This window comes from Pelodiscus sinensis, chromosome 16 (assembly GCF_052426305.1).
Source record: "Pelodiscus sinensis isolate ZL-2025 chromosome 16, ASM5242630v1, whole genome shotgun sequence".
Taxonomy (NCBI): Eukaryota; Metazoa; Chordata; order Testudines; family Trionychidae; genus Pelodiscus; species Pelodiscus sinensis.
In genome coordinates, this window is record NC_143067.1 from 10506845 (window position 1) to 10522200 (window position 15356).

General features: G+C 41.9%; 1 protein-coding gene across 5 annotated transcripts in view; it reads left to right on the forward strand.

The window, feature by feature from the left end:
- Positions 1–15356, forward strand: part of FAM13B (family with sequence similarity 13 member B) — a 103435-nt gene that overhangs the window by 42068 nt on the left and 46011 nt on the right. For all 5 annotated transcript variants that reach the window (XM_075900463.2, XM_089769471.1, XM_006116004.5 and 2 more), the window contains 2 exons: positions 576–720; positions 8583–8740. In XM_075900463.2, the coding sequence (XP_075756578.2) occupies positions 576–720; positions 8583–8740 (303 nt within the window). The remainder of the gene's footprint in view (positions 1–575; positions 721–8582; positions 8741–15356) is intronic.

Genomic DNA, 15356 nt, shown 5'->3' on the forward strand with positions numbered 1-15356 from the left:
GGAGTGTCTTTCTCCTCAGTTGGCGGCTATGTCAGTGAGGGGTTTTTTTTTGCTTCTCATTTGTGTGTAGCCCCTGACTGATTTTTCTAAGAGTCAGTGGCACCCAACCCAAAAAAAGTTCCCCACCACTGTCTTGTATAGTGTATTTATAAAAATGATATTTAAAACAGTATGAAACCTATAGGGAAGGGAGTTGTTTAACTTTGATTGTATAGTAGTTGTGTCTCTGTATCAGGAAAGTGTCATCCTTTACTATATAAATAACTATTTTAATTACAATAGTTACATAAGTTTGTTTAAATCAATTTAGTGTTTGTTACTTTGCAACTCTTAGAATTTGGTTTTGGATAGCTTATATTGAAATGCCCCTTACAATGCATCCCTTGAAAGCAGAGCTTATATGGAACATCTTTGAAGTTGGGACTTAAGCTTGTAATTCTGTGGATTCAGAGTGAAACAAGAATCCGTGTGAAGAATGGATCTCTGGTCCAAGATCATAAAAGCCGTTCACAGGCATTTTTTAAGAATTAGGTGGATTTAGTCTTTGAACTAAGATAGTTTGGAATCTTTATTAGCATTTACACAGATGTGGAGGACCTGAAAGAACAAGAAATAGTTAGCAGAATAATGGCGGGACTTCTGGAGAACTACTATGAATACTTTGAAAATGAAGAGGAAGATTTTTCATCTACTAATGATTTAAGTTCAATAACTGAGCAGGTGAGAATATTTAAGTGGAAGTATTCTATCATTTTAAACTTCTTTTACAGCAGCTTATTTTACTAAAGATGTTTTGGAGTAAAGCTAACTTTAATGTACTGTGGAATATAGTCCTTTAGCATGCATACTGTTAAAATTTTAAATCTCAATTGTTTGTGAAATGATCTGTTCCAAATTTGTATTTACTGAATAATGAAGCAGCATAGAATTAGAACTTAAATACTTTACCCTTATGGAGAAATGGGTTGTGTTCGATATTCTTTCTAATCTTTTCCATCCATGTATAGAATAACTTGTATGTGCACTGAAGCTTGTGCAAATGTGCACCAACAATAGAAACAAAAAGCCTAGCTGTAGGTGCTCTGCTAATCAGCTGGATGGCATTGGAATCTCTCCCGAGTGGCCACACACGCACACATCTTACACGGAACACTGGTCGTGTTTAAGGATGTTAGATATCGAGTGATTTACTAGTCGAGTAGTCAATGGAATTTCCATTGACTACTCGACAAGTTGATATGCACTTCTGCACTCCTCCTTTGAAATGTACAAGAGCCCCAGCAGGGTTTTGGTGCAGGAGGAAGTTGGGCGGCACAGGCGAGTTTGGGTGCAGGGGCCACGTGCACCCCGGGGCCAGCAGGAAGTCCCACTGACTCCAGACTGCACACGAGCGTGCCAGCTTTGAAATGTACAAGAGTCCTCATTGGGGGCTGTTTTTTGTATTTCAAAGCGACAGCGCCTTCATGGAGCCTGGGATCACCCGCTGACCTCGAGCTCCCTGCTAAGCTGCTGCTTTGAAATGCTACGTGGAGCCCAGATTCCGTGGGTTCCATGCAGCATTTTCCCAGAACCCATTTCAAAGCAGCACCGCAAGGAGCTCCCCCTGGGCTCTATGTGGTGCTGCTGCTTTGAAGTACTCCTCTTTCCCCCTCCCCACACTTGCTGCCGCTGTCTGATAAAGGCAGCGGGGCCAGGGAGGTGGAAGAAATAGACTAGTCGACTCGATTATCCGATAAGCAAATGCTTATCGGATAGTCAACTAGTCCTTAACATCTTTAGACATGTTATGTTGAATGAAAAATACAAAGCGTGTACCAAGCTGTGGAAAAGTAGTCTTAAAGAACTGGAGAGCTAATTAGCAAATGGATTAAGAATCACACAAACTTAATGATTATGCTGATAAGTGTGTGGCCAGTGGATTGAGTAGTGGATTGGAACTCAGATCTGAGTTCTAATTTTGGCTCTGCCACTGGCTTATTTGACCGTGGGTAAGTGATATTCTTTCTCTGTGCCTTAGTTTCTCCATCTGTAAAATGAAGCTTATGCTATGTCCTTTGACAAATGCTTGAACTTGAAGGATGAAACATACTGTGGAAGAATGAGTTGGTGGTATTATTTATTATTGCCAAAACTTGAAAATGTGAGCTTAGATTTCCAAGTCCAATTTTCAGAAATGACTGTAGTCACTCAAGTGCTTTTGAAAATTTTAACTGGGAGCCTAAAGAGACAAAACTAGACAAAAGGCAGGAGATATGGTATTACTTTTAAAAACGCGTGACATCTATTTTTAACTAAATTTAATATTATTTTTCTCCCAGGGGCAACTGACCCCTCTGGCCCCCTCACTATGCCACGGCTTCCCCCCCCCCCCCCGACCCACTGGCAGGTCTATCATCTTATGCATATGCAAGATCTGTGAGAGCTGTCCCATGAATCTGCAGTTAGTGTCTGTGGCGCCTGCTTCTAGGTGGTGTCTCAATGCTACCACATTCACCTCTAAAGAGGGGGCTTCCCAAAGCAGGCCCTTGCTGCTGACCCCCAAGGCATCCACAGGTCCAATCTCCTTTCAGTGGGCCCACTTCCCAGTGCTCATTGATCTTGGATCTGGCTTCCATCCCCTGTCGAACCTTTGCAACTGCCCAGAGGTGCTCGCCTTCCGCCTTATACATTTCCACCTTATTCACCCCACAGGGACAGTCTCTGCCTCACTTGTCTTAGGGACTATTCTACCAAGATGTAATACAAAGTTTCCATGTAAAAGGACCCAATACAAAGCTAAAAACTTCAATGAGAATGATTAAAACAGAGATGTGTCTACATTTGCCTGCCTGCCTCCACCCTTCTCCCCCCAGAGTCTACAGCCCCATTGCAAAGCAGGGGAGGCAAAGAAAAGAGGCTGAGGCCCATCCAATGGGACTGAAGCAGTCGTGAGCAAGCCATGCCCAGGAGCCATTCTCCTGTCCATTGCTGGTGCTGTGTTGCTTCAGGCATGCTGAAATGCAGTCACCTTTAGGGTGGGCTGGACAGCTGTTTAACACCTGCACAAGGTTTCAGGCAGGGGGTAGTGCAGGCTGCCTTCCTGCAGAGCCCCCATCAGAACTACTGTGCCCTCCTGGCTTAGGAAAAGAATAAACAAGAGGATTGGAAATTAACCTGCCCAGTCTCATGTCCCCTAGGCAGGTACATTAGGCCCCAGTTGGAGTATCATGTCCAGTTCTGGGTGCCACATTTCAGGAAACATGGAGAAACTGGAGAAAGTCCAGAGAAGATCAACACAAATGATGAAAGGTCTAAAGAACATGTGGTATGAGGCAAGGCTGAAGGAATTGGGCTTGTTTATCTTGAAAGCTGCTCTCATGTCCCTTTTCCAAGTATCTAAAAGAGTATCATAAGGAGGAGGAAGAAAAATTGTTCTGCTTGGCCTCTGAGGTTAGGATGAGAAGCAGTGGGCTTACATTGCAGAAAGGGAGGCTTAGGTTGGACATTAGGAAAAACTTCCTGCCTGTCAGGATGGTTAAACACTGGAATAAATTGCCTAGGGAGATTGAGGAATCTCCATCACTGGAGATATTTAAGACGAGGTTAGACAGAGACCTGTCAGGGATGAACTAGGGGAACTCAACTTTGGAAGCCCCAGGGACCACACTGATACTTACAGAACATGCTGAGACCTCAATTTAAGTGTGGTTGCATATGCAAGCAAATATATATAAATAGCTTCTCTCACACTGACAGGCATGAATACAATTAAGGCAAGACTACACAACACACAGGCCCCATTTAAGTCCATTCTGCTCATATTAATAAAATGCAGTATTTACCCGATTTCTACCCATGTGACAGCACTTTTCATGAGCAACGACAGTCCAAGAATTTATCTACAAAAACGCATATCAACAGAAGATCATTACACTGACTATTTTTTTGTTTTGGCTCCCACTCGCCGGCCACGTGTTGATCTCCACATAAACCCAAACTGCACGGCGGGGCGCAAACAAACTGGCCATGGGCAACATACCAAGTTATTAATAAATAGTTTTAAACCTTTACCTTTTCTCTCTGCTGCCATGTCTCCTCTCCTTGCTCCATCTTCTCTGGTGCCTGCTGCCATGCAACATGCCTCCGAGGAGCTTTAAAATCCTGGGCGTGACGTGACGTCATGCCCGGGCCCCGCCCACCTGCAATGCCACACATAGCAGCAGCAGGTGGCAAGGGGGAGCCGCGCACAGTAGGGATGGTCTGGGGCCAAGGGGGATGCTCTGGGGGGCGGGGTGGAAGAACGTGCGGGGGGCCGGCAGGGGGGATCCAGGGCCCGCTCCAGGCAGAGCTGGGGGAGAGACCCATCTCCACATATTGGTGGAGCAGGTCCCCCTGGCTCTGAATTGTAATGCCGGCGGGCCCCCTTAGGCGCGGGGCCCGATTCAGCCGAATCGGCCTAAGGCTGGCCCTGGGCAGAACCCTATTGATTCAGGAGAAATTGGGAGGAGGCAGAAGGGGAAGAGGGAAATGGAAGACAAAGTTAAAATGTAGTTAAAATTGTCAGCTGTTGGATTCTACAGGCAATGCTCTAGAATTGAAAAATTCACTGGGCATTGATAGCGATTTTAATTCAGTCTAAACCTGTTTATTACTGTAATGATTCTTGGGTATGCAGAACTGCAAGTCACCTTGTTAACATTGCCTCCAGCATGAGGGAATCTGGCTTGTACTTAGCTGAGCTTTGCCACCACTTGCGCTTTTGCAAGTTAACAATATCATCCTGGTACTCCAAGATCCCTTGAAGCATTTTCCCTGTAATGTTCAGCCTCTTCTAAATTGAAATAAAGGTGTGCTGTCCCCAGAGGAACAGGATACACATTAGCTTTTGAGTCAGCTCAGGATCAACACTTTGTTTAATATCATATCTCTTAGATATCTTGGTCTATCCTGTAAATAAAAGTTTATTTTCAAAGTGATGCTAAGTAAGAATATTGGAAGCAAATGTTTACATATCAAACAATCATAACTCACTTTCTAGAGACTAAACCAACCTAGCAGGTTAACTTCCTCTTTCTGAAGAAGTTTTTCATCCTCAAAGTCCTCTGCAGGGTTTCAGCTAAGTTTGAGTCAGATCCTGTTTTCGTGAATGAAAACACACTGCCTGTTAATTTCCTAGATGCAAAATAAGGAGCCAGAGGTGCTGGAACTGTTTTGTTAGTGGGGTGCTGAGAGCCACTGAACCAAACTGTAAATCCTATATATAATGAAAATTCCTTCAAGTTACCACACTCCTGCACTCCAGGTTCCAGCACCTATGTAAGGGAGTTGACTTCTACTTCTACTCCATAGAGTTCATTGTCTGTGCTGCTTCTCTGTTGACTTTTGACTTCACATCTTTGTCTTTATATGTAAATGGATATTCTTTGTTGGCTTAGTGTGTCTGATGGAAAACCTCAGCTGTGATACAGAACCTAAAACACATTTTCAGTGTATATATACAAAACTCCTTCCATACTATCTTTATTTACATTTCACAGTTATATTAATGACCAGTGTGTACCTCACCTTTCATTTTCAAATTCACATGACATTGTTTGAATTATTCTTGTATGCACATTCTAGGACATTTTTGTAATCCCCTTGCCAGTTGGCATTAATGATTTTTTTTTTAAGTAACAAGTATGTATATATTGATACTAGAAGACTTGCTTTTTAAATACATGCTTGACTTTTGTGTTTTCGCTTCACTATATGGGCTTTGTGGAGTATTTGAATCTAATCTGAAGCAAATAGGTGTTTTTGTTTTTAACATGCTAGTTTACAGGCAGTCCCTGGGTCAGTCCCCTCGGTCTGACTTAAGTTGGACCCCTAGTTGCGAACGGGGGCGGGGGCGCAGCTAGTGCAGGGTGCCTCTCCCACTGTTGCCGCCTCCGGTGGTGCGGGGGGCGCTTCCTCCCCAGCAGACCAGGGAGATGCAGAGCGGCTTTTCTTGCTGCGGAGGACGCGGGCGTCGGGACTGCCGAGACGCGCCGCGGTCCCGCCGCCCGCGTCCTCCGCGGCGAGAAAAGCTGCTCCGCATCTCCCTGGTCTGCTGTGGGGGACGCAGCTAGTGCGCGCCCCCCCCCAGCAGACCAGGCTTTTCTTGCCGACGCCTGGGGTAGAGCAGCTGGGGTGCTGCTGGGTTGGTCTGGTAGCGCCGACCCTTGGCGCGGCGGGACCAACCCGGCAGCACCCCAGCTGCTCTTGGGAACACCTGGGGCAGAGCAGCTGGGATGCTGCTTGGTTGGTCCCGCAGCGCCGCTCCTCGGCGCTACTGGACCAGCCCAGCAGCACCCCAGCTGCTTTGCCCCAGGTGTTCCCAAGTCAGCCGCTGCTGAAACTGACCAGCGGCTGACTAGGGGCAGAGCTGCTCTGCCCCTAGTCAGCCGCTGATCAGTTTCAGCAGTGGCTGAATCTGGACGCCAGTTCCGACTTGCATACAAATTCAACTTAAGAACAAATCTATGGTCCCTATCTTGTACATAACCCGGGGACTGCCTGTACTTGTATTTTTTTTCCTCTGAAGTAGCAAACTTCTTAGCTTTTTATTTAAGAATCTTTTCAAAGAACCTACTGGAGACCTTTTATTTTTCTTTTATATACTAAAAGTGTATTTAATGCTCTTGAGAGACAGACATAATCCTGTACAGCTTTACCAAAAAGTTAAAAGTACAGCTCAGTGAACTTTCTATTACTTTTAGAAGCTACTGTCTGTGCATGTATAACTTTGTAATCACCAGTCAATTAGTAAAAGATTTCTTGTAGATGGAAAACATTGGATTTTGGTGTCTTTGTATGCAAATAAAAAGATACAGTGAAACTTTTGTTATTCCTGCTCTGTTAACCAGAAAACTTGGTTAACCGGCATTGCCTCCAGCCATAATACTGTCCCATCTTCAGACACACAGGCCTGGCTTGGTTTACTATGATTGGCTTAACAATTCTTTATTTAAGTAGTGCTAATCATTCTTAACTCAAAACAGAAATGTGAAGACCAACTGCCTCACACTACAAAACTACCAATATTAAAAATTTGCGTTTTACTATTATTGTCCATTGGTTTTTCCTAGACTGATGGGGACCCTCAGATAACTGGAATTTTTAGATAACCAGAAAACCCTAATCCCTGAGTGTGCCAGATAACACAGGTTTTACTGTATTTAGTCAAATTTCAATGATAATGCCGCTTTGCTCCAAGTTCCAGTAAGCAACGTACGTGCATATTTGCCCTGGATGTTTGGCAACTTATTGAACAAGTGCAGATCTAGTTGAGCTACTGTCTCATATATTTATATGTATTTGATCCATTTATTTTACCTGTTGTCTAAATGGAAAAACTGTTGTTGTAGGGGGACACACATTTTGCCACTGAATGTACCGAAAATTGGGATGGTAAAATAGTCAATTTTAGTCCCATATAAAATTTAACTTCAGACTTTTTTTATCCTTACTTTCCTCATACTGGCTGTTCACAATAAACCTAGGAGATTGATAAATGTTTCATTTAGAAACAAATATTAATGTATTAGTGGACATTGGGAAAGAAAATCTGTGGTGAGAGGCCGTCATGAAAAAAATTGGGTGGGGACAAACACAAGATATTATGAACTTAGGCAAAAGAAAATTAGTTGTAGTAATAAATCTTGGCATTGTGATTCGATTGGGTAAGTGTTTGTTCAACTAACTCTGAAACTCTAACCCTATGTATTGAGTTCAAAAGAATCCAGTGTCTTAGTATAGGGGTTGACTGTTTGTTTTTAAATATGAAACTGCTGTATCAGGCAAGTGGAGGCCACTGTCAGCAGACAGGATACTGGACTAGATGGATCATTGGTCTGACTGGATGGATCATATGGCCATTCTTATGCCCTTTTGAGAAAAGGAGAAGTTATTGAAGAGCAAGCTTTACATATTCAGGTATTAAGATGGGCAGTATTTACAATACAGAAAATTGCATCTGCTGCATATTTATATTTACACTTAATTGCCAAATTTTAATATGCTCATCTTGTGCATCTGGAAACACAAACTTGTTAGAGTTCCTTCATAATCTGTTAAATCACAAAACAGATTGGGCACAAATCTAGGCCTTTGTACTATTGCACTTGAAATTGGTATTAGCAAGGATGCTCACTTCTTTGAAATCCTTAGACTAGAGGTGCTATGGACGTCTATTCAATGTATCTAATGAATACATTCTTGAAAACCCCTTTGAAGTAGGAAAGTATTATTCAGTCCCATTTTTGAGAATGGGAAAGTTGAGTACAGTGTCCTATCACATCTGTGGAAGATGAAGAAATAGATACTATGTATCCTGACTCCTCATCCTTTGATTTACTACTTGACAGTGTTTCCTTTCAATTTATATTCTAAGTACATTTTAGTGGTTTATTTGCTATTGAAAATGACTGTTTCCTTTATAGTTACTATGTTTTTTAACCTTAAAAAGTTGAAAAGATCGTCCGCTCAAACTGTCTTATATCCCATAATACCACATTTCCAGCGCTATACAATTAATATTTCATTTTTTAAATATTTATCAAAACCTATTAATCTTTCTGTAGATAAATGATCTCTTGGAGGAGGAGGAAGAGGATGTAAAGCTTGAGCAGACTGAAGAACTTCCAGAAGATAGCACGGAGAATCCTGAGGAAAGGCCAGACATGGCACATGATATAACAGAGAGCATCTTGGACTCCAGCAGTGTTACAGCATCAACAAGGTACCATTTCCCAGAACATCAGCTAAGATTCATATTTTTATTGCAGATATTTTAATAGTTACATTTGATGATTGCTTTTGCTAAAACTTCAAGCATTTGATATTCTTTACACTTAATTTTGTTGCAGTGTTTATGAAAGGAGGCTTGAGATTCTACCTATCTCTAGTGGTGATACAACCTGTAGTGCAGGGAAGGGATGGATAAAAACTTTTCCCCTACGTTTTTCTACAATAATTTTGTGAAACTAAAGTTAGGCTAAACTCCGTAATTTTGGGGGAAATGAATGGAAATTGTAAACTAGTATTTTGAGAATGAATGTTTATTTGAAAAGGTTGGTAAGTAATTAAACATCTGAAGATTGATAACTTCATATTTATTCTGTTCTTGGTTTTTTTTTCTTGTTTATTTATAGAGTATGTTAAATTATTTGATTTTAAGTGACTTTCCTCGTATGGGAATTGTGTGGCAGAGAAATCTAATTTTCCAAGACAACAATCATTCAGCTGTCTTACCATGAAACTATTAGTCAAAAAGGCAAATAGGATGCTAGGAATGATTAAGAAAATAGATTTCTTAATATTATTTCTTAAAAATTATTATTAAGGATAGAAAATAAGACACAGAATATCTTACTGCCCCTGTATAAAACTATGGTACGCCCACATTTTGAATACTGTGTACAGATGTGGTCTCCTCACCGCAAAAAAGATATTTTAGTCTTGGAAAGGGTTCAGAAGAGGGCAACTAAAGTGATTAGGGGTTTGGAATGGACCCCATATGAAGAGAGGTTAAAGCGACTGGGTCTTTTCAGTTTAGAAAAGGAGACTGAGGGGGTATATGATAGAGGTATATAAAATCATGAGTGGTGTGGAGAGGGTGGATAAAGAAAAGTGATTTATTAGTTCCCATAATAGAAGAAGTAGAGGACACCAAATGTAATTAATGGGCAACAGGTTTAAAACACATACAAGGAAGTTCTTCTTCACACAGCACATTGTCAATCTGTGGAACTCCTTGCCAGAGGAGGCTGTGAAGGCTAGGACTATAACAGAGTTTAAAGAGAAGCTAGATAATTTCATGGAGGTTAGGTCCATAAAAGGCTATTAGCCAGGGGATAGAAATGGTGTCCCTGGCATCTGTTTGTCAGAGGCTGGAGAAGGATGGCAGGAGACAAATCGCTTGATCGTTGTCTTCGGTCCACCCTCTCTGGAGCACCTGGTGCTGGCCACTGTCAGCAGACAGGCTACTGGGCTAGATGGACCTTTGTCTGACCCAGTACGGCCGTTCTTATGATTGGGCCCACTCCTGTTGGCACTGGGGGCTTTGGGAGGACCAGAAACAATGTTTGCATATTCATCATTTGCTTAATGAATATGCAAATAAATGTTACCAGTGCTGCAAAAGCTTGTGACTGGGTTTACTGGTCCCCAATATTAAAAAGTTTGGGAACCACTGCATTAGTGTATATGTAGATATAAAGCACATATTGGTTCTCTTAATGCTTTATAACATAGCCCCTGTTACAGACTTCAGAGATCAATGTTGCTCTCACAATATAACATCATGGGGAATTATATGTGCAGTGACTGCCAACAATTACAGATTTATTTGTAAAATTCAAATTTAATTTTTTAAATCTACCTTTTAAGAATTTGTAGGTTTAGCTGTAAATTCTTTAAATTATCCAAGTAGGTTCAACTTCCATTGAAGCTAGTAGGAAATATGCCTTGACAGAAGTTCACTCCCAAATGATAAATTTTTTATTGCCCATCCATAAATTTTAAAATTTTTAAAAAATTTCTGCCATACTTCATTTAGAGTGAATTTTAATTTTGGCTTTAAGTTATTGAAAACAAATTTTAAATGGAAGTGTGACATTTGAAATTCTACAGATGTTATAGGTGTGAATGGTACTTTAGAGAGCTGTAAGATCCTGGGAATCAACCTCTGACTATTAACTAAGCCCTGATCATATAAAAGCGTCTATCTGGGCAGGCTTCTGTGCCATCACAGATTTCCTTGCAAGATGGGGACCAAAATTAGAGAAGATGCAACAGAAAATGACAGAAAATAGGATGGGATATTAAAGGAAAAAAAGTCTGCTTTTGTATTTGCATGTTTTTGTTTATATAATTATAGATACGGAAGCTTCATATTTTTCTAGGCTTAATGTATTACAGTATTCTAGTTTGGGGAAGCAGTCTCTAGCAAGAGGACAGTGAAATAAATAGGAAGTCCTCCCTGATTTAGCAAGGACAGATCCTTAAAGGAGACTTAAAAGAAAATCACATTTATATCTGAAAATGTGCTTACTGTTGTCGCTGACAACATCTAAGATTTTTTTTTCTTTCCCCCCGAGTGGTTTTTTTTTTCAGTTTTACTTTATGCATTTGCCGGCACTGAATGTGTAGTTGGTTATGCAACTTCCTCTTTGTTTTCTGTTGGAGCATTTCACTTACTAGCAGGATTTTTAGATACAGTGTTAGTGCCAGAAACTGACCTTTTAACTAAGCTTTTGAAACTGGCTATGTTTCAGGTCGTTGTGTCCCTTTAATTATGTTGACATACTGATTGTACTAATTCATAAAAAGAATGCTTGTGCTAAGTGAAATGTTTTTTAAGAAAAACAGAGCCAAATGAAAAAGGAAAATAAAAAAACTTAGATTTCTATATATCACACAGTAATTACTTTAAAAAAACCAAAACGGTTGCCTGGGCAAGTACTGTAAACAGCATTTTATTTTCTTAAAAATTATCCGTTATTTCAATAGAGGTTTCAAGTGATTGTAATATTATTCATAAGATAATCACATGTGTTTGCAGTCCATGAAGGTAGTGTAATAAGATATTTATCTTTGGACTACTGTGTTTTAGTTCCCATATTCCATCTGACTCTTAAGTTTTAGAATTTATTTAAAAATTAATCAATAGTGCTAACTAGTCTTTGTTTTAAAAATAAAATCCTTAATATTGTGTAAAAGTTGGATCCTCTTATATTTTAAACTTTTATTTGTAAGCATCCTCTAAACTCTTACTTTTATACTGTTTAAATAACCACACCTTTAAAACTAAATTTTCATAGTTTGTTTAAAACTGTACAGTTTCTAGTAAAACTGGAGAGGTTATTAAACTGTTAGTCTTAACTGGACCTAAGAAATGGATTGTCTGTGTGAAGAGGCAGTTGAACATGTTAGCTCTGATAATGTTCCTGAATATAGACCTTTCTGTTTCAAGCAATGAATTTTGAAGTGGTTACTAAAAGAAAAGCAGGAAGGTGGGTTGTGCAAGATATTAGCAGATTAAAAAAAAAAATGACTTGCTCCAGTTCTTCAATTGAGTCTTGACCGGAAGAGGTTTTTTATTAAGACTACCTTGTAAGTCACTATATTTTTTTTTCCATGCATCATGAGGTATAGGTTGCACCTCTAAAATCCGGGATTCTGTGGTCAGGCATGACCACAGATGTTCCAGGATCAGAGAGTCCGGGCACACTGCGGGGGCGGCAGCCAGCAGGTCATCTGGGCTGCCGGGGAGGAGGCAGGGAGCTGGTGTGTGGCTCAGCTGGGCAGAAGGGGGAGGTAGGAGCTGGTGCATGGCTCAGTTGGGCTGCGGTGGAGTGCCAAGAGCTGGTGCTCAGATCACTAGACTGCAGTGTGGTGCCAGCATCCGGTCCCAAGGGTGCTGGACCAGGGAGGTCCAATCAGTATTAAAATTTGGAGCATTTTTATCCCATTTTTCCTTGTTTGAAAAATAGTAGGTGGCCATATAACTAAAGACTGCATATACACAAGGGGCCAAACCCAGACTGCATCGGTAACCTTACTTTGCCACTTAGCATTGATGTTTAACAGTTTAAAAAAATCTTAGGAAATGAACCACACAGACTGAAAACAGACATTCTATCATGTGGCATCATATCGACCCCCACATGGGTCATCAGCAGGGTTGGAAATTTGAGAACCACCACACAGACCTCTACCAGTGGAGTAACTGATATATGCAGTGTTGTAGCTGTGTTGGTCCCAGGATATTAGACAGACAATATGGGTGAAGGGAGGATGCAACAGAGAGGCCATGGGCTAAGTTCTCTAAGCTGTGCAGCAGTGAAGTCTTGTGCGGGGGCTCAGGGCTATGGTGGAGAGTGGTGTCTCTCCCCACCAGACCCATCACGGAGAGCAGGACAGGTACCCCTCCTCCGGCCTAGCCATGGCCATCCCTGCCTCTGACCTGGTCCTGAGCTGCTGCGGTGTGAGTGCTCTAGGGTAGTCCTCTCTCCCCGGGGCAGCCTGCTCTCCAAACTCCTCGTCTCTGGCCCTGCCTAGTGCCCACCCTTCCAGTCAGTCCAAGTACCCATCACCCCTCATTCTGCGGAACAAATTTTATGTGCACCAGTATGGACGTGATGTGTCACCTATTGCCTCCATATTGGTTCACATAGCAAAAATCATTCCACACATAAACATAAAACATCAGAGGGAACACTGAGCTTTCACAGATATTTGCTGACTGTGGTGTGACCTGTCCCCCTTGGCCCCTCAACCTAGACCCAATCTGCTCACCTAGTCAGTCTGTCTTTACTTTTCAGGCTTTTTAATCTAGTCCTCTTGCCCAGCCAGTCCTAGTCTTACCCTGTCCTGGTTCCACATCCAGTCTCTCTAAAAATGCAGTCTCCAGTCAAGCCTGTCACATAACATTCTCTGTCCCTATTGGCCCCCCGACCCATTCTTTCTTTCCCTGGGCTCCTTATCCAATTTAGGCGAGAGGATTATTCTGGGAGGGGTGGGTGAGATTCTGTGGCCTGCACTGTGCGGGGGGTCAGACTAGATGATCATGGTGGTCCCTTCTGACCTTGAAGTCTATGAGTCTATGAATTTCAGTATCTTCTACCCCTTTCCCAGCTCCTTCTCTCAGGCCAGGTCTACATTGCGCATTCTTGCACAAGAAGATATGTAAATGAGGTGCGGCAATGACTATTGCTACACCTCATTTTCATACCTAATGAGCCGCCATTTTGCGCAAGGGGCTTTTGAGCAAGAAGGAGCGGTCTACATTGCTCCTTCTTGTGCAAAACCCCCCTCTTGCACAAGAGCCGTTCTGCTGCTTATTTTCAGGCAGAACGGCTCTTGCTCAAGAGGGGGGTTTTGTGCAAGAAGGAGCAGTATAAACTGCTTCTTCTTGCGCAAAAGCCCCTTATGCAAAAATGGCAGCTCATTTGCATATCTACTGTTCAAGAATGCATAATGTAGACATAACCTCAGTCTCTTTGTCCATCCAGTCCCAGTTCTCCCCATGCACCCAGCTCCTAGTCAGATGTCTCCTTTCTCTTTTTTCCTCTGCTCCACTGGTTTTCTCTCCGAGTTTCCTTCTTCAGCCAGTCCCATCCCCCTCATCTAGTTCCCAGTCATTTGCAGTCTCTCCATTAAGGATGTGACAGTTGAACCGGTTAACCGATAAGCATTGACTTATCAGTTAACCTTACTGGTTAAACTCCTGGCCATCACTGGCAGCCCATGGAGCGTGTAACCGATTGAAATTCAATCAGCTACATGGTTAGGTGTGGGTTTGTGGTTGGTTTTTTGTTTTTTTTTTTTAAACATCCTTGCTCTCCAGCCACCCCGATCTCGAGTCCCATCCATCCCCTTTTGCTGGTCCAACTCTTGTCCCCTCTGGATTTGAATCATGAGATTTCCTCTTTCCTGCTGTTAGTTTAGCTGCTGGGACCAGATACTCAGTACTCTACAGCAACCCAGAGCTGCAGTTGAAGGGGAATTCTTGCTCAGCCACAGGCTGGAGAATGTCCTACGTAGAGTTTCCACTGTGCATGTATGAAGTTTGTGGGGAGTTTTTTATTTGTTTTTTGTTTTTTTCCCCCAAATACTTCTAATGTTCTCAAATTAGGGCAGACTTTCATGGCAATGGCAAAAGGCACACCCTCTAATTCCTTCTAAATGTCAGGTTTTGGTTTGTCTTAAAGAATAAGTTGCCAGAATTCTTTAACATAGGTGTTCCTAGCCTCATTCTTGGAAAGAATGAGTAGAACCCTGTAAATCTTTGGATATCTGCTTTATATCCATGGATATCTGCAGGACTTGACAATTAGTGTAATCTAGACTACAAGCCGGCACAGCCGCACAGTGCGGTCAGCGCATGCGCAGCACACCGAACTGCGCGGCTGGTGAGCAGGGCTCGCTGCCGCTTGGTGAGCCCTGGATATCTGCATCCACAGTTGTGAATATCTGCAGCTCATTTTTGCAGATGAGGATACAAATTTTGTACCTAGAATCTTCCAAATATGTACTATCCACTTTCTATCTTTGGGTATCCACATTAATGGATGTCGGTGTGAATACCCGTGGCTCATTTTGCAGATACGAAATGTCTGTCTGCATCTGTATCTAAGCAGGGCTCTAGAGATGAACTATATTGGCTGAAAATTTTCAAAATAATTCAGCCTGTAGTAGATACCTGTAATGGAAAATTTCAGGTCAAATGTTTAAAGTTTGCCAGGTGTGTGGTGGGGTTTTTTTATTATTATTTTTTTAAAGCAACTAAAAATATAATCTTGTAATGGCAAATGTCAGATAATCTTAATAGGCGGAACTACTAGCTCTGCCTC